Raw genomic sequence first — 18,919 nt, 5'->3', positions numbered from 1 at the left:
GAGCCCAAGACAAACCTGTGCTATGGCATCAGAGCTGAAGGAGACAAAAGAGCAAGCGCACCTCCTTGGCCTCCAGCTTTTACCACAAAAGTGCCAGAGTAAAGAGCAGATCAGAGACTAATGCTTCTGAAGAAATCCCAGTTGTGCTACCAGAAGAAATACAATTTTGTAAATACTTCAGAGACTATACCTAAAAAGATTTTTTTTTTTTAACAGTGTTGCTCCACTCGAGAATACTCTTAGTCTTTGCTTCCTCTGGAAGCAAGTAAATTAGCCCACAGGGATTTGAATGGAAACCCTGCAGGCTGCGGCATGTATTTATCTATCACTCTCTACAGGCCCTTCCTTCCCTCTGGGTTCCTTGCAGTCAGGGGCTGCCAAGTGCAATAGCTTGGCCTAGCAGTTCTGAATGTGCTCTTCAGTAGGGCTGCTTTCATCCAGAGCCAAGGCAAATTCTCACAACACTCACAGCAATCAAAGAAACAGAAAAGGAAGAAACGTCTTTTAGCAATACTACCCGTTCGAGGGTAACATTTTGGGCTACACCAATCCCAGCCAAGTAACAAACAAATATGTAACACCCATACACATTCTCCATTTAGAAGTTTAGCAACCAGAAAAGTAAGGCATCTTTGTGCCACCAATAGCTATGGAAGGGAGAGCAGAAAAAGTGTAGTATTTATTAAATACAGCAATAATAGCTATATTGCTTGTCTCAAGGAAACCCATTTGACACTAAATAGTATAGCTCAGACTTAAATATCTAAATGGAAGCATTTGATTTAAATAAATTCCTGTGTCTTGATATTAAAAATCTGCCAAAATATTGTGGGATAAACACTGAATTGACAAAGTGACAGAACTGCTGGCATCATGCCCTTCTTGTGGGTTTCGCGGAAGTGAATGTCTAGTCTAATGCTGGACTATAAGGCGGATTCGTGATCTGATCCAGTATGTTTCAAAATCATTTCCCCCTCTGAATATGCAACCTGATGAAAAGATTTTAAAATAATAATAGTTGGTTGAAATAAAAAGATAGGGTCTCACTCAACTCTGTTTCTCATTTTGTGGGACCTAAATGCTTAAAAGCACGCAGTGTGGGCTGTGCTGGATATCTAGAGCCAGGATAGGATTCACTGGTTATGCATGCTGACAGACCAGAAAAAGCAAACTCCAAATCTAAAGCAAAGAGCATATTTATCTTCCCACATAAACCAAACAAGACACCCCTTCAGTTGTGAACTGCAGTGAAGATTACAAAAGGTACTCTACCTGCATTCAATGGGTAAACATCAATTTGATGAATATAAATAAGCCAGCAGATTATCCAATATTTGTCTATCATTACCCAATTTTTATCATTAAAACCCAGCAATATTTAACACTGCATTTCAAATGAAAGCTCTAAAGTATTAACAACAAATAGCCGGGCACATCTTAGCCCCATCTGATACAATTCAGGAAGGAATTGTTATAGCATATTGCTGCTGCCTATAGACCAAAATAGGTAATACAGGTGTTTTAGACTGGATATTCCATTCATTTGTTATACAGGTGGCAGTAGCACATTGTAGCAGTGACTTGAATGTTTCCCTATTAATTTAGATTTCTCAGACACTGTGCCCACTTCTTATTTCCTACTCCTTCACCTCCTGTACTGTCCATCTCTTATACAATCTCTACTTCTCACTCCTGGTTCCTCTTCATAGGCTAACTCCAGCCCTAAGTAACTTAGAAATATTGGGCTGGTGCTCTTTGCAGGATTAAAAACATAAACAAAAGGTACTATGGTTATACAGAACAACTAGGGCTGGATTCATACAGGTAAACAATTAATTTTAAATCAATTAAGCCTAGCCAAAACTAGAATGAGGCAAAAAGCAGCATGTTCAAGGGTGAGGAGGCATCTATGCTTCCATCTGTGTGCAGTATATAACAAACTCACAAATTTAAACTAGGCCAGCTATTGTACACAAAAGAAAACACTTCTTTAAAATGACATCAGAGTTCTATTATATGAGGTTATAATTCAATAAATAACACATGTCGATCTATGTAAATGAGATTTGTTCATTATCTACATTAATAAAAACTTTCATCAGTTATCAGCAAGTAGTGCATTGCAACAATTTTTTGCGAACTTCAACTATTTCATTCCATTAGACCTCTGTCACTGAACACTTAACTGCTCAGGTTCAATGTTAAGGTATCTGCAAGCCCATTTTGATCCAATAAGGATGTTACTAATGAGACTTTCTAACACATCAGGAATAATTCATAAACACAATACTCCAATAGCAGGTTTACAACAATCAGTAATCATAATCTTTAGCAGAAACGTGCTCCTGAAAATTGACTCTGCAATGCGATCATTTTAAAGGGCCCAAATATCTACCTAGCTACCCAGGTAGATAGAAGAAATTAGATTTATTGAGAATAAGTTTAATTATGAAAATGTGTATTGGCAATAAGTAATATGAATTTGAAATATGGAATAGACGGGAAGTTGGGTCTTTAGTGTTAAGACCAATAGATGTTTTATTGTTTGCCAAGAAAATTGTGTCTATGGTTATTTTTGTAATTTGTGTGTAATTTTGTATATGTGTTTCTTTGTGGTTTTGTTGTTGTATAAATAAAGATAAAAATAAATAAATAAAGGGCCCAAATATATCGTGACACACAAAGGCATCTCTTTAAAAAATGGACAACAACTGGAAACTTCGGCTTATACTGCCAAAGTCCAGTATTCTGATAAAGTTTCTGTTAGTACACATTGCCATTAAAAAACAAGATAAACATTGAAGCAGTGGTGTGTGAAAACCAAACTTACATATAATCAGACACTATAACCTTGTAAAATGCTGTCCAGGTGAAAAACAGAAAACTCTCACCCTGAGGAATACCAAAGAATTTGCTATGTATGCACCACGTTCTTGACAAGATTTAGGATATCCTGTAGAGTTATATAAAACAACGAAAGGAAGGACTGTAGACAGGACACTGCTGGCAAGACCAATGAAACTGCCAAGCAACTACAATATGCTTCATCAAATACTGAGCAAGACCAACTGTCAGTGTCAAGGTCTCAAGCGAGAAGAAATTGCATTTGGTGTGCCAGAAGCTGGCCAGGTAACAAAGAACTGCATGCAAATGAATGAATAAGCCTTTTCCCTTGTAAACTCACATTCCTACAGATACCTAAATTCAGCTGAGTCTCAGATCTTAAATAAGTAATCTCACTTACATGGTGAACATAAATTGCTTGTTTAATTCTGCTGTATCTCCAAAAAGCCAGGGACTGATTTGCAAAGCAAAATACAGCGAAAGCTCCCCCAGTTTCTCATATTACCGTATTTCCCCCTCTATAACACGCAGATTTTTTCTCCTAAAAAGGAAGGGGAAATGTCCGTGCGTGTTATTGAACGAATGTGTGGTCCCTGGAGCCGAAAAATCAGGCAAAAATCAAATCGCGCTTCACGGAGAAGGGAAACCTGAAAAGAGGAAGCGGCTGTTTTCCTGCATTCTGCCTCAGGGTCTTACTGCTCACCCTCCTGTTTCCTTGCTGTGTTTGCTGAAACGGAACAAAGAGCAGGGAAAGCCCCTCCCCTCCAGGCAAGCAGAGGGGAAAGCAGAGTGTCGTTCCTTCTAATTCCTCTCTTGCCTTTCTTTCCTCCCTCCCGTTAAATCCCTCTCCTGCATTCTTAGCCAGCTGCTTCTCTGCACACCCCACTCATGTCCCTTCTTTGTTTTTCCTTCGCTCCCCACTTAAAATGTGGTTACAAAGCATAGATCCATATGGATCCTCAGGATCTTTGCATTGGGTCACCCCAAATTCACCATCAGATCACATAGCATGTCCATGGCTACAGCCTGCACCAAAAAAATCACGCACCCACTGTTGCCTGGGGCTGCAATGGTGCAAAAATGTGGTTACAAAGCATGGATCCACAGGGATTCTCAGGATCTTTGCATTGGGTCACCCCAAATTCACCATCAGATCGCATAGCATGTCCATGGCTACAGCCTGCACCAAAAAAATCACACACCCACTGTTGCCTGGGGCTGCAATGGTGCAAAAACGTGGTTACAAAGCATGGATCCACAGGAATTCTCAGGATTTTTGCATTGGGTCACCCCAAATTCACCATCAGATCACATGTCTGTGGCCACAGCATGAAGCACAAAAATGATACACCCACTGTTTCATTCAGAATGTTTTTTCCCTTGTTTTCCTCCTCTAAAAACGATGTGCGTGTTATGGCCAGGTGCGTGTTATAGAGCGAAAAATACGGTAATTTTGAACACAGCTGAATTTTGGAAAGCATACCTCTAAAGCTCCATAAAAACAATGTTACAAATTCAACACACCTTCACTCTGAAACAAGTAATGTAGAAAAATAATGTAGAAATTCTTTTTCCGATGACAAAACAATGCACAAGTAACACCCACTATAATGTGCTGTACAGGAATTGCCAAAACACAATCATTATATGCTGAATTGGTGGAAAAAGGAAAGTTGGACATTGCCAGTATGTGGATAGTTGTAACTCAAATAATGTACAAGCATAGCAAGAGCGAAATATATCATATGTATATTAAATTTCTACCCCTGTTTTCTTCTGGAAATTCAAAAGTAGCAGCACAAAGGTACAAATAATCTAGGCAATATCAAACAGCATGATAAAATATCATAATAATGGAATCAGCAAACACAACAGATGTGTGTTCAGTTTTCCCCAAATACTTCTTTAAAGAGCCAAGTTTTCATCAGCTGCTAACACTACGCAGGCCTCTCTAGGGAAGAACATTCTACTACAGCATCAGCACAACCAAAAGGGCCCAGTTCATGAAGAACCCATCTAAGAGAAGGTGGCAGTCCTTTAGATGCACTAGGTTATGAGTGATGGAATAGAGCAGGCAAAGAAACACACCCAAAAGACTTCCTTTGTTCTTAACACAGTAAACCAGCTGGGGGGAGAAACAGCAACAATAACTGAAGACACAAAGCTAATTAACGGATGTGTTGCATCCAGAGAAGCCTGGCTGCAAAGTGGGCTGGGGGGGGGGGAATTGCTTTGCAATTGGGTGGGACAAAATAACGTTCCTTCAGCCCATGTTTCTTCTTCACCCCTGGCCCAGAATTAATTTGTTCATACAAAGATGCCCAGACAGTGTTATTAAACCAATAGCCAATGGAAAAGAAATTTCGCTTTTTAGGGGAGTAACGGAAACTTATTTTTAAAGAAGTTGTTTCCATTAGATAAAAGTCGGTGCTTTTCATTTTCTAGCCTACAAGCTCCATGGTGGATATCACTCCTGTAAGGTAGGAGGAAAGGACTGCAGTAGAAGTGTTTTAAATGCAGCCTACAGCAAAGAACTTTGAATTCTGTAACGCTGCAGGTGAGAGCTATATATTCTCCTTCCGGCAATCAGACATATAATAGACGCACAACAGGGGAAAAGTCAACAATATAGAAGTAGTAATTTGCACTTCAGTCTCTAACACACTCACAACTTCCCCTCCTACACTAATAGGTGTATACAGTACTCTTATGATCCCAGAACAGTTAAATGTATGTGGTTAGGTAATCCAAGGCGCACCAGATATTTTAAGGCATTTTTTAAAAAGGAAAAAAATAAGCATTTGTTAATTCTGGGATGACTTGAATTTGCTATTGCTTGGAAGTGCTATATATTTTTGGTCCAAAAAATCCAATTCTATTTTTTTAAAGTTACATTAAAAAATATTTTTTATGTAAAACATAAAACCTGACACTCATTTTGACCTGACGCTGATTCTGAGATCCCAATCAGCTGGTAACTGGTTCTATAAAAAGTTTAAATGACCCATACCTGCTTCTGGAGCATCGCCACCTGCCAGAGTTCCATTTTCTTGCTGAGCTATCAGGTTTTTCAGTATAACTTGTGTGGCCCCCAGTCTTGGCAGTGTAACGTGTGTAAGAAATGGCAAATTGTTTTTCTTGGCAAATGCCTGACTGGTCTCTCTTCTTTTTCTAAGAAAACCACCTTCTGGAAACAATACAATCCACTTCCGATCGCGGCTCCTATAATGTTTTTCTAGATGTTCTTGGAGAAGCAAAAGCTGCCGGTCACGATAAGCTTTTCCCTAAAATGCAAATGATAAATAGGGACACGTAAGTACAACTTTCTAAGAAAGTTTATTTTCATAATGCTGTTGTTTACTTAAAAGAAATAATAATCCCAAAACAAATTATCTCACTTGGCTGAATTTAGAGTTGGGAGAGAATTCCTACCCACCCCTATTTCCATGTAAATACTCTTGTCACATACTATCAGAAAGATAATATAGCCTGTGACAGCCTTCCCCAATGAGGTACCCTCCAGATATTTTGGACATCCAGAAGACACCAGGTTGGAGAAGCCTGGTTTAGAGCCCCCAGGCTGCCCAACTCACAATTGCAGGGTCATTTCTTCATTGAAATCCGAACATATAGAGAAACATGATATAGCGTTGATGAAGTTTTTTTTTTTTTAAATTCTAGTTTTCATTTAAATACAATTCAATAGTTTAACATTACTTCTAACATTTCCAATCTTGACTTCCTTCCTCCTCTTCCTGCGGTTCCTTAAATTTATAATTTCATGCATATTCTAAATTAACTTATTCTTTTATTCATCTATTTTAAAAGAATATATAAATTGCAGGTTATTACAATAATCCTGCCAATGTCTTTTCTCTGTTTATAATTTGTTGGATATTCAATAAACCATTTCCATGCTTTTATTTTTAAAAAAATGTCATCTTGATTTCTTATTCTTCTGATAAGTTTCACAATTTCTGCGTAATCCCTAAGTTTTTGTATCCATTCATCTCTCGTCAGGACTTAATTGATGGAAGTTTGTTTATTTATATCACATCTCAGAGGATGATGATGGGGTCAATGCTAGCCATTTCTTACAGACATGTATCCTACAAGCAACACAACCTTTTACTTCATACTTCTCTCGTCACCAGCTATACAACACTCCTAGATTCTAGTCAAATGGCTAGATCAAGCAGCTGAATTTTACTGACCTGTAGCTTATGTCAGTCAAAAGGTCCTATCAGTAATACCCCCACCAAATTAGGTGCAATTAGGCTTGAAAGAATATTGTACCTGAGGAGGAAGCGCTAGGCTTATGCCTGCTCACACCATGCCTAAATAGCCCCAGAGACTATAGCATAGATAGGAAACCTGTGACCCTCTACATGTCATTGGACCCCAACCCACATTATCCCTGATCACTAGCCATGCTGACTGGGGCGGATGGGAGTTGAGTCCACTATGTGGAGGGTCACAGGTTTCCCACATCTGCTCTATAGAAAGTATTGACTAGTTTCCAAGAATGAAGAGGCAGGCTCAATTGTCCTGAAGACATTTCTTTACATTCCATTTCAACTACTATATATTTAGGTATTGCCATATGTTTCCTGCATTCTCTCTTCTCTCCTCCCCAGTTCTCTTTTAGCCACCTGAATAATTTTGGGGAACAAGCAGGATAAAAGTACTCCTAAATAATATATTAACTTTGAAACATTAATTTGGGGATAAACAGTTGGTTTTGTGCCAAGGTACACTGTGGAAATGTTTTTATACACTACGACTACCTAGCATAGTCGATGAAATGGGTGACCACTTTGAAAGCAGATGATGCTACTGATACAGTTAAAAAAAAAAATCCATTACCTGTCTTATAAAGAAGTCTCCATGAATTAGAGATACAATTCCAAAGTTTGTATATTTAAAAATATAATCCATCAGCCACATCATCTTACGAACAACCTGGGGAAGTTCAGACAAGAACCTGTCAGTGCACTCCAAAGTAACACAACAAATGAACAAGGCAATGTACAAAGTAAAACATGGTAACCCTTCAGAACACATTAGCTAGCAGAAAACCATTTTCCTTACTAAGAAGTCTGAATAAAAATGCCACCGAGAATAACTCTGTACAGATGTAACCACTAAAAGACTATTACCTTTCAACAAAGTCTTATTTGCAAAAACATAATCTCCCAGAATTCTACTCCCACTCAATCCAGCATCTTCACAGTTTTCATTTTACAGAGGGGGAAAATACAGATTTGATCTCTATTTGTTAAACATATTGGGTAAATCATTTGATTCTTCGGGAAAAAAATCAGTCACTTCCAATTGATCTGAATTAACAAGCTTTTACAATGCCTTTCATATGCACTTTTAAAAAATTAGTTTAAATAGTCCTTACTTTCAACTGAATACATTCCTTGAATTGGTTTGATTGAACAGATAGGCTTGCTTTCTTGCAAGGGAGAGCAAGAGAATATAAAGGAAAAATCTAAAATGGGCTTCTCATGATAAGCTATACAAGAACAGCACCTATTCCATGAATTATCTATTGTATTCTTTGTACTGTTCTGTTTCAGAAGGAGAATATCTACACTATTTAATTTTAAAAGATCTGTGCAGGTGTACAATGAGGTAAGGGAGTTTTGAAATATGAAGACACTGGCAGAAAATAACCAAATTTTTCCTACCATCATATTACCTTAAACAGTGTTATGTATGCATTCCGTCCACCATACTTGGAACATTACAAATTTCCTACACAGAAAGCACGGTCAAGAGAAGAAAAGCCATGAAGACCATGTAAGTTGTATGTGTTAATCACATTCACCTATTTGTCTGCACATGTTAAGTGTGGGGAAGTGTAGGGAACACCAGCTTCTCAACATAAAAATATGCAGTGGAAACAGATGCATTCAAGGAACCTTTCACACTTCTTCCTATATGAAGATACTTTTTATGTAGGCAGTTTCTATCTAGGAAATTTGTAGTGTTTACATAGTTCTCAGGCTGTAAACATTCTGGATAGAAAATTCAGGTTCCCCCTTAATCCAGTTACCCAACAAACATCCCAGCATTCAGTCTCAAATTAATCTGGAATGCTGGCAATCAGGGCAAACAATATTGGGCAAGATCTATATTCTGGAGCCTTTTCATACCAAGGACACATACCAAGGATACATTCAGGGACCCACTTAATGGGACACTATATATCTGTAAGGTGTTAGTGTTGCTGTCAAATTGCAATGCAGAAGTGGGCCCCAAACTAACAGCCAAAGACCAGTGAGCCAGAGAAACAAAAGGTCCTAACCCTATATGCTTTATTGGCATTGAGCAAATGGCTAGTATTTAATCAAGGAATGGGTTCATCTATTTTGGTTTAAACTTTGCCACACCAGTAAATTATATTAGTTATATTAATAGCTACAGATGGGTGAACTGACCCATTATAATTCAGAATCAGGCAGCCAGGTTACCAGTCCAGGGTTATAAACTCAGGCAAACTCTTTCCTGTGTTACAATCTTCTGAAGCACCTCTGAATTTTCGCGTGTGCACATCACCAAAGCAGATCTTGGAAACAAAAGTATGAATTTGGCATTCTTTTTCCAAACCCACGAATCACAAGGCATCCTTCTCATGTGGGCTTCGTTTACAATAATGAGTAGATCAACATGGAACCACAGGCAGAGACAGCAGCTATGGAACAAGCCAAACCAGCAGAAGCAGTGACAATGCCCATTCCTATTTGATGACAGACTCAGTATGCTGCTGTCGTCAATGTGGAAACTGCTTCTGCCAGTTGCTGTCCCCAATTCCAGAAAGTAAGTGTATTTATTTCTTTTTTTGGGGGGTGGGACGGTTAACTGCAGAGGCGCTAGACTCCTTCACTTATTTTTATTATTTAAAATAGTAACAATGACAATGGAATGGATGGAAAGTTTGCATTCTCATCCAATGTATTATTTATTTTTAAAAAACTCGAAAAGAGTGCCTAATTAAGCAACTTTAAGACAGAAATAACCAATTTTTGCTTCATTATTAGAAGTTTATTTGGTTTTTGTTATACTTCCTTTCCTGCCTTTTTGAACTTAAAATAATTTAAAGTCAGGAAATATAAACATATCATGTTTGAGCAATTATCAAAAATAATAAACACTGTTTCTGTAGATAACCAGCTTTACTTTATTGTGCATTAAACTAACATGATGGTTAACTGTGGGTTGTCATGCTTGTTTTGAGAAATAGTTCATTATTGACTTCAATTAGGACTTCCTCAAAAATGGTTCTTTGATGAAGGTTTGGCCCTTTCTTCTTCTCATCTTCCTGCTCCATGTCTGCTGCTTCTGCTGTTGGTGTATGATACATGTGCTGGGAAGCCCCAACTGATTTTTTAAGGGTCCACTGGCTGCATCTTTGGTATCCGTGAGTGGTTCAAATATGAACATTCTCTGTTGGCAGATTATTTATGCTGCCTGTTGCAATCCTTCCAGCTGTGCTGAACAGACTCTCAGAGTGGATACTGGTGGGAGGGCTAGCAAGGGAGTCCAAAGAAACAGTGTGTGCCGAGCGCCACAAATGCCACTTGTGTTCCTGATAAAGCATATAGGTCCTTAGGGCTTTGTTAAATTCTGGCACACCCTCCCCCTCACAAGTTCCTGCCTTGTCGCTGCTGCAGCTTCATGTCTGGTATAAGGTGAAGAATCATTTTCATTTACGAGTCCCAGACAATCCACCTGGGACTTCTGCAAGACGAACAAGGGATCAGTCTCAGTGTCTCTGGATGTTGCTGAGATTTGTTCCATAACCTTTGAAAAATTGCTACTCAGTGCATCAGATACCATATGCTGTACCTTACAAACACCTAGTGCGTTTCAAGACAAGCCATCACAGTTTCTCCCACCAGATACTCATTCATCCTACCTAACTTCTTTTAAACAGGACCTTCCTCCCTAAACAGTTAACGAATCTTGGGGTAAGGTAACCAGCAGTCCACCAGATAATCTCCCCCTGAACTGCCTTGATACGCCTATTGGCCAGAAGGCTGCTTGTGAGAAAGGTCCTTTATTATTCCTATTGCCTTGGAATGAAGTGAAAGTTGTAAAAAACAACAACCCACCATTGATTTGGGTTGTTTGCAGAGGTACAATACTACTGCAGCTTGCTGTTCCTACTTGCAAGGACATCCTACACTAAGCAGCACAGCGCTAAGTTGTGGTGGTGGTCGCAATTTTTCAGTCTTGTTTGTGAAGATACAGTTTGCTTGAATTAATCACTAATACTCCTTGGAGTTTTATGTGTGATTTGCCCTTCAAAACCATGTTTTAACAGTGAGATATGTTGGATCCTACCATCATACTGTGTCTTCATAATGTTTGTTGCACTGTCTGCTTTGAAATCTAGGCTGAGGAATCAGCACTCAACTGAATGACTGCTGTCAGTTTGCATGCAACAGTTTGCCAAATCCAGGTATGTTTAGAACCACCTGTTGTCTCACCAGACTGCCCATATCTGCAACTGTAAACCAATGAGTAGTAACAAGACATGTAGTCTTGTACTCATTAGCTATTGCAAATATCTATGGTGAGATGTACGGTCCCACCAATGCCATCTTCAAAGTTTGTACTGGGAGCATCTTGTAACAGCAGCTGAAAGTGCAAAAACTGCTGTTTGAAAAAGTAGTTCCTTCCAGACAACTTCTCTTGAGGGACACAGTGATGGATAAATACTCCAAAATACAGCTTATCAAGAAGGGATAATGGTACCCTTCCATGGTGATTAACTCTACTAGCCACATAGACCACAGAACTGTAGGGTTGGAAGGGACCACGAGGGTCATCTCATCTAACCCCGTGAAATTATTGAGTTCCACTGTCCTGGGGTCATTGGGGTACCAGGTTTGCTTCCTAGCTAGCATTTGATGCAGACTGAACTGAATTCCGCATGCTACAATTTTGTGTGGAGATGGTTTTGGGGAGGACAACAGGCAGGAATTTATGCAGGTACTGCAAAAGGCTGAACACAGAGAGAATGCATTGCCTTTCTCATCTCCTTCACAGTGCCACCCAGAACCTGAGTCAAGTCGTGCTTTACTTACAAAAAAGAAACAATAAACTTTATATTTGATACTGGGGGGGGGGGGTCAGCAGTAACTAGCTGGAGGAGAAAAGAATGCCCAACCACGAGCAAGAAAGAAATGGTGCAAATCAACATGTCTGATTCTCCAAAGTGATTGGTGGTTGTATAGTTTCTGATCCAAACTTTTAAACTGCTTTGCTACACTTTGTCAAAAGAACCAAAGTGGTAAAAGGAAAATTTCTTTGAACATGTACAACATGGGATATTTTCATCTCCTTCGGTAACTAAAGGGTTACAATAGGCAAAATCTGAGCTTGCTATAAGATGGAGTTCCACGCAGATGACAGAGGCACAGAAAAGAGAGTTTAGCTTGTAATAAATTTCACTGGCTTCAAGTTGGGGTTCATTATGCAAACAGGAATTATGAACCTGCTGGGTTTACCATTTGAACAGACCAATTAAGAATTCTGGTATCATCACAATTACATGCACACACACAAACTACTGGAAGCAATTTCATTTTTGGACTGATGTTCAGAACAATTTATTTCAACCCACATTCATTTGATTAAAAAACAAACAAACAGATGGATGGCATGCATTCACTTTTATAGCCTTGCACTAACTAGAAATAAAACACTAAATCAAATGCTTCCCATTTCAACCATATTGGAGTAAAGACCATAAATATTTCTAAACAAATATTGTTTGCAGGCCATATCCCATTTTCAGAACTGAAGATAATGGGAAATGCATAATTCACATTTTATCACCTGAACATAGCAGTCAAGGTTTATGAGCATTTTATTATGAAAGACTAATGCAGTGCAGTGCATTTTTATTCAGCAAGCATTGTCTACAGTACATGAAGGCAAAATTAAAAGGATGTTTGCTATCCTTGAATGCCCCCTGCTTTGCTTTCCATTCCTGGGTAACATTCACTGTGCAATTTCAACTCCTTTCCTCTCCAGAAGTGGACACAGGGAAGCATCTCTTACTTTGTGCCTTTCCTCAGTCACTTAGTTTGATCTGCTTTCCTCGGCCACTTGGATTGCTAAGTGATTCCTGCCCTGCAAACAACTCTGGTGTCTGTATGCCCTGCTTCTATAGCACAGCCATCTGGAGGATCTGGGCCACTCGGCAGGGGAAGGAGGGCAGCTAGATCCATTAAATGGATGTGAATTTGAGTCTCAGGGCTAGGTACCAGACTTGGCAGTGGTCTCCAGTGCTATGATTCGGAGCATATTCTCAATATGGCCTACCCAGTATGAAACAGCGGTGAATACAAAAATAGCATACCGTGCCTTTGTCCTGAAGGCACATCATTAGGGTGCAAATGTCTCCTGTTGCTTGATGGTTCACCAACATCACAGCTTCATCTTCTGAGATGGTTTTAATATCATCTCCCCATTCTATGACTATTTTGGGGGGAAAGGGAAAGGAAAAACTTATTTAAAACCACATATTTCTTAAAGTTAAAAAATATTTAAAAATGTCATTACAAGCCAATGTAATGTATATATATATGTATATATATATATGAGTTAAGCAAAATTATTTTCTTCAGCACAATAGAAACAGTCAATTCAAAAGGCATTCTAGCAGACCACATTAATTTATAAACTTAGAAGAACAAGCATAAAGAACCCAAAAATCTGCAGCAGTAAGATAAAACTGAATTGAAGTTCCCGAATTAAACATCAGAAAGAACACATTCACTAATCAATACATTGGTAATTAAGTAAGGATGACAATATTGGTTACAGAGCATACTATCTTTAAGGGGGGGAATCGTCATGAAATTGACACAGGCACTTTAAATGTGTCAATTCAAAAACAGGAATCTGTATTCTGACACCTGAAAATTTTAAATGCACTAGATAGCAGCAAGGATATCAGGCATTGCCTGGTGTTGCACGAGGAGAACAAATCAGTGACCCTTGGCCTTGTAGCTGCTCCTCTTTTCCTCTAAAGTGGACTAGTTCAGAAGCTTTTCACTTCTGTTTCTACTTGTTAATGTAAAGCATGTTTGGTTTAAAACAAGCCAACTTCAAACCATGGATTATGAAGCGAGTTTGTTCAAACAAACTGTGGTTAATGTTAACCATAATTTAAGGCAGAGGTGGGTAAACAATGATTCTCCAGATGTTGTTGGCCTCCAAATCCCATCCCTCCAGCCAGTGTGGCCAAGGGACAGAAGTGATGGAAGTAGTAGTCTTGCAACATCTGGAAGGCCGCACGTTTCCCAGTCCTGGTTTAACAGTTTGGATGCTGTGTTGGATGTGGTTAATGGAAACCAGCAGCTCACTGCAGTCATGCCAGAGAAGCAAAGGGCAGCAGGTAAAAGGTCCCCCCCGCCCCCCCGGTACTATTAATGCAGGCAAAGAAAAAAAAACCTCTCAATAGTATAATTCCCATTTACATTTTTAAGCAATATTGCAAAACACCTGAGAACACTTCATAACCTGGGAACTTGGCGAGCACCTCTATCTGCCTATTGTCATCATTATCAAAGGACCAGATTAAGTCAAGTAAAGGAATGTGGTGTTTGGAGCAGGGCCCCCAGTGGTGACTCAGGGCTGTGGAATGACCTCCAACAGAAATCCTGATTGTATACGGTACTTCCCTTTCGGCTTTCTGTCAGTTATGTAAAGCTCATTTATTTAGGAAAGCTTGGGGGCATGAGGAATTGATGGCTTTTAAAAAAGTCACTCCTGAGTTTTACTCTGTAGGAAAGCTTGGACTGCTGCACTGCTTTTTCTGCGTTTATAGATATGATTTTCCCGTAAATGTTGATTGTTGGTTGCCTTAAGCAGTTCTAGAAAGGTGGGCTTAAAAACAGTAGTTTAACAAACAAACCAAAAGCAAGTACCAGAAAGTTGCTGCGTGTGTTGCAGCAAAAGCCAGAGACACTATTGTGGCACTTAGGATGCTTACTGAGGCCCACCAGACAGAAAACGGGAGATACAGGGGAGAAGCCAGTCGCAAAGCAGTGGCAGGTAGTGGCAGAGCTTGGCATAATCAGCTGGTAATTACTGTCACCACTTTCTACCAATAGCTAATCCATATCTGATTACTGCTAAATTCTTTTGCTGCGGCATTTGCCTTGTGGCAAACTATTTCACAGCTTAGCTTTCCTTAAGAGATTCTTCCTTTTATGGAATCAACCCAAAGATTATGGTATGGCTTGCAGGCTATGGCACTGAGGCCCAGTTAAAAGTGGTCTGTGGCCAGTGTCTGAAAAAAGTGGGTTAAGTTTTGTGGACTAGAATCCACTCCACCAGATCAAAACCTAGTGCTGGCAAGGCCCTAAGCAACAGGACAGAATCAATAGTGCTTGTGACCTGTACAGAAACAAATGAATTATATTTAATCTGGCTGGGTTTAAAGTTTGCCATGGCTCTGTGGTCAAACCCTCCCTTCTACAATGTCATGCTCGCAAGCGACCCTTTAGCCTTCAGACCGCTGGAGCAAGGAAAACAAACATAGTTTGAGAGGTTTTTTTTGTGCTTCTTTCCATGCATAAAGGCTTAAAAAACAAACAAACCGCTCAATCTATCAATCACCAGGAGTGCAGCAACTAAACAAGAACATTGATGTGCTCCCCTGTGAAATGGCCAAGGAGCATCCAGAGGTAAACTGTTTAAAGGGCTACTGAACAAGAACAAGCACTTCCATTACAAATTGTTCCTATTGCCGGACATTTGAGCACATTTGAAGACTGCACCTACAATCAAGTAATAAATTACAGTACACCAGAGAGAGAGAGAGAGGGAGAGAGAGAGAGAGAGAGAGAGAGAGATGGGAGGGAGGAATGTCTACTGCATGGCAAAGTATTTCCGTTTCTGTTTATTTGTAACCATAGACCCGAGGGCAGGCAACTATAGCTCTGAGTTTAGGTGGTTCACAACAGAGTTGTAATATAAACAGATCCATGAACCAAAAAAGCGAAATGAGGACATATTCAGATATTAATGATGTAAAATACACATAGGCAAAGTGAGGAAGGCCGCTCTCATTCCTTGCCAGGTGCAATAATGGTGCTTCTACCTTCCTCTCCCTCCTGCAATTTCTGGGTTATTACTTGCACTCAAAGTGGAGAGCTAAACTTGAAGAGAGGACTGGAGGTCCATTATTAGATCTCCCATGGTTCTCACACACACCCCAACCCAAAGCAGCAAGGAGGCTGGCCCAAAATATTTTGTCACCTGAGGCAAACCACAAAATCGTGTTTCCTTCCACCAGGGGAGAAGGGATGAGTGAAGATCTACATCAGGAACAAGGATTGGGAGGAGACCAGCACTGCTTCCTATTTGCTAAGAGGTCACTGTAGAGGCAGCATGGGGGGTGCTGGCCTCCACTGCTGCCAAGGCAGTGGCAGCGGTGGCAGGTGATATGTTCCTTAGAGACCAGATCTTCTGCCCCTGTGGATGCTGCCACCTGAGGCGGTTGCCTCACATTGCCTCATGGGTGGGCCAGCCCTGAAGTGGGGAAATGGAGCTTCAGGGTAGCAACTTTTGAAATTATTCCCCCCTGCATATACCTACGTGCTCCCTCCCATCTCATTACAGCTCAGCTTGTTAGAGTGCGGTGCTGTTAATGCCAAGGCTGCAGGTTCAATCCCCATATGGGACAGCTGCATATTCCCGCATTGCAGGGGGCTGGACTGGATGATCCTCAGGGTCCCTTCCAACTCTACAATTTTATGGTTCTATGATCAGTAGTGTGAATAGCAATGGGGGCATTCGATCCCCCTTCCTACGTGCAGCAACCCTGGAACAATTACTCCATCTTGCCTCATTTGAAAACTAATCTTTCTGAAGTTCTCAGTCGAAAAACAGTTATTCACTCAACTCATTTGTAACTCTATACTCCAGGTAGGGCAAACTCCAGCCTTTATCAGTAACTATTTCTGAAACCTCCCTCCCTGTATCATGTTATAAATGTTAATGGTTCTGCCTTGGGCAATTTTTGTGCTACTTCTGCCTAGTTTGACTTTCTTCCTCCCACCAACCTTCAAGCTCCATAAGTCAAAGTCCTCCTATTTTATTACAAATGTAGGCTGAGGAATGCCTTTCATTCCTACCTGCCTTGAAATGTATGACATCTCTAGTCTCTTCTCTGTTGCAGAGAGGAAATAAGAACACAGCTTGCAGCCAGCTTCCACAACACTCCCTTGCTCTTGAGTCTGATTCACTGTGCACACAGAAAAATAAGCTCCCAAGAGGAACCTCACTTAACCATGTGTTTCAACAAATAATTTCTTCAATTAAATGTGCTCTTATTCATCGGTTTAAATTTCTCCTGCTTTGTCCTGAGAAATGAATTACACTGTGCAGCAAGCAAATGTTTATAATCCTTTTTTAAAAAAGAGAAGCCCAGTAGTTTGAACATGCTATGGAGACAGGAGTTCATATCCAACTGAAATGAACAGGTTTTTTTAAAAAAAAAAACCTAGCTACCCAACAACCCTGATTGCTCAGTGAAAGTCACCACATGTTTAAAACCAAAGCACGAAAGTAAAATATAATGTTACAATTCTTTGTATGAACAACAAAGACTTTTGTGGGACCTTAAAGGCTAATGGTTATATTACTTATTCAGCATATAATTAGAAGTATGTAAAATATATTGATTTTTAAAAGGATTTAGGTTTGAGTAATGGAGCAGCTTAATGCATGCTACTTATTACAGTGCACATAATACAAACTGACCCAGTTTGCACTCCACATTAAACTAGAATTTATATACTGTGTGAATGTAAAAAAAAGCCTCAAAGCAGTTAGCTAATGGTTTACTATGTATGCACCTATCAGGCCTGTTTGTCTTCTCTTCATATTCAATTTAAAACAAAATACAAAAAAACCCAAAAACGATCTGAACCAGAGATTGTGGTTTTGTTTCATTTTTGGATTACTGATTGTGATTTATTAGAACAAACTTTGGCTAGAAATCATGATTTGTTGGAAGCAGAATAATTATGATCCCTTGGTGTGGACATCAAAGGGATTGTGACTTGTTTTCTACCAGTGCGTTCTAACATGAACGGGGAGGAGCAAAATAATGGTAAGTCATTGTTTACGTTTGTCACTGTGATGGAGATACACTAAATGAGAACATAATGAAAATACAGAACACAAAATAAAAACCCGAACCAGATCTTTCACAACTTCTCCAAGAAGTCCACATTTGTATGACACAACCAAAGGAATTGAGAAGATTTCCTTAATTCAAGTGGACTTTGCCTCCCTGGACTTGTTCTACATGTGATCTGAGAGCTGCATTGCAAAATTTGGAGAAGATGAAAACTAAAGGAGAATTACCGTATTTTTTGCACCATAACACTCACTTTTTTCCTCCTAGAAAGTAAGGGGGAAATGTCTGTGTGTGTTATGGAGTGAATGCCTGCGGGTGGCGGGGGGGGATCTGCTGCAGTCGTGAGCAGAGGATCCATGGTTCCCCTTCCTTCCCTCCTCCGTGGTTACAAAGCATGGATCCACATGGATCCTCAGGATTTTTGCATTGGGCTACTCCAAACTCACTGTCAGATCACATGTCTGTGGCCACAGCATGAACCAGAAAAATCATATATCCACTATTTCATTTAGAATATTTTTTTCTTGTTTTCTTCCTCTAAAAACTATGTGCGTGTTATGGTCTGGTGCGTGTTATAGAGCGAAAAATATGTTCCAATTCATGTATTAGTGAGGGAGATGTGAATTATATCAGTTCACTTAAAAACACAGACCAAGCAAAATTCTATTCTAGCCCAAGATTTATGTTTTCATAATAATGATAACAACAACAACCACAACAACAATTTATTTATACCCCACCCTCCCCGGCCAAGACAGGGCTCAGGACTGCTAACACTGAATATAAATACAGTAAAAACAGTAAAAAACAATAGTTGATTAAAATAAAAGTTAGAATACTGTTTAAAATGCAGCTTAATATGCAGCCTCGTTTTAGTGGTAGCCCATAGATCAAAGC

General features: G+C 39.6%; 1 protein-coding gene across 4 annotated transcripts in view; it reads right to left on the bottom strand.

The window, feature by feature from the left end:
* LPGAT1 (lysophosphatidylglycerol acyltransferase 1) overlaps positions 1 to 18,919 on the bottom strand; it is a 66,600-nt gene that overhangs the window by 25,070 nt on the left and 22,611 nt on the right. For all 4 annotated transcript variants that reach the window (XM_083494708.1, XM_083494710.1, XM_083494709.1 and 1 more), the window contains 3 exons: positions 13,226 to 13,344; positions 7,711 to 7,806; positions 5,855 to 6,128 (listed from right to left, as the gene is read on the bottom strand). In XM_083494708.1, the coding sequence (XP_083350834.1) occupies positions 5,855 to 6,128; positions 7,711 to 7,806; positions 13,226 to 13,344 (489 nt within the window). The remainder of the gene's footprint in view (positions 1 to 5,854; positions 6,129 to 7,710; positions 7,807 to 13,225; positions 13,345 to 18,919) is intronic.

The sequence above is a fragment of the Podarcis liolepis genome, assembly GCF_965112155.1.
Source record: "Podarcis liolepis genome assembly, chromosome: 3".
Taxonomy (NCBI): domain Eukaryota; kingdom Metazoa; phylum Chordata; class Lepidosauria; order Squamata; family Lacertidae; genus Podarcis; species Podarcis liolepis.
The sequence above is the reverse complement of the archived record's forward strand: the minus strand, read 5'-3'. Positions and strand labels throughout refer to the sequence as shown.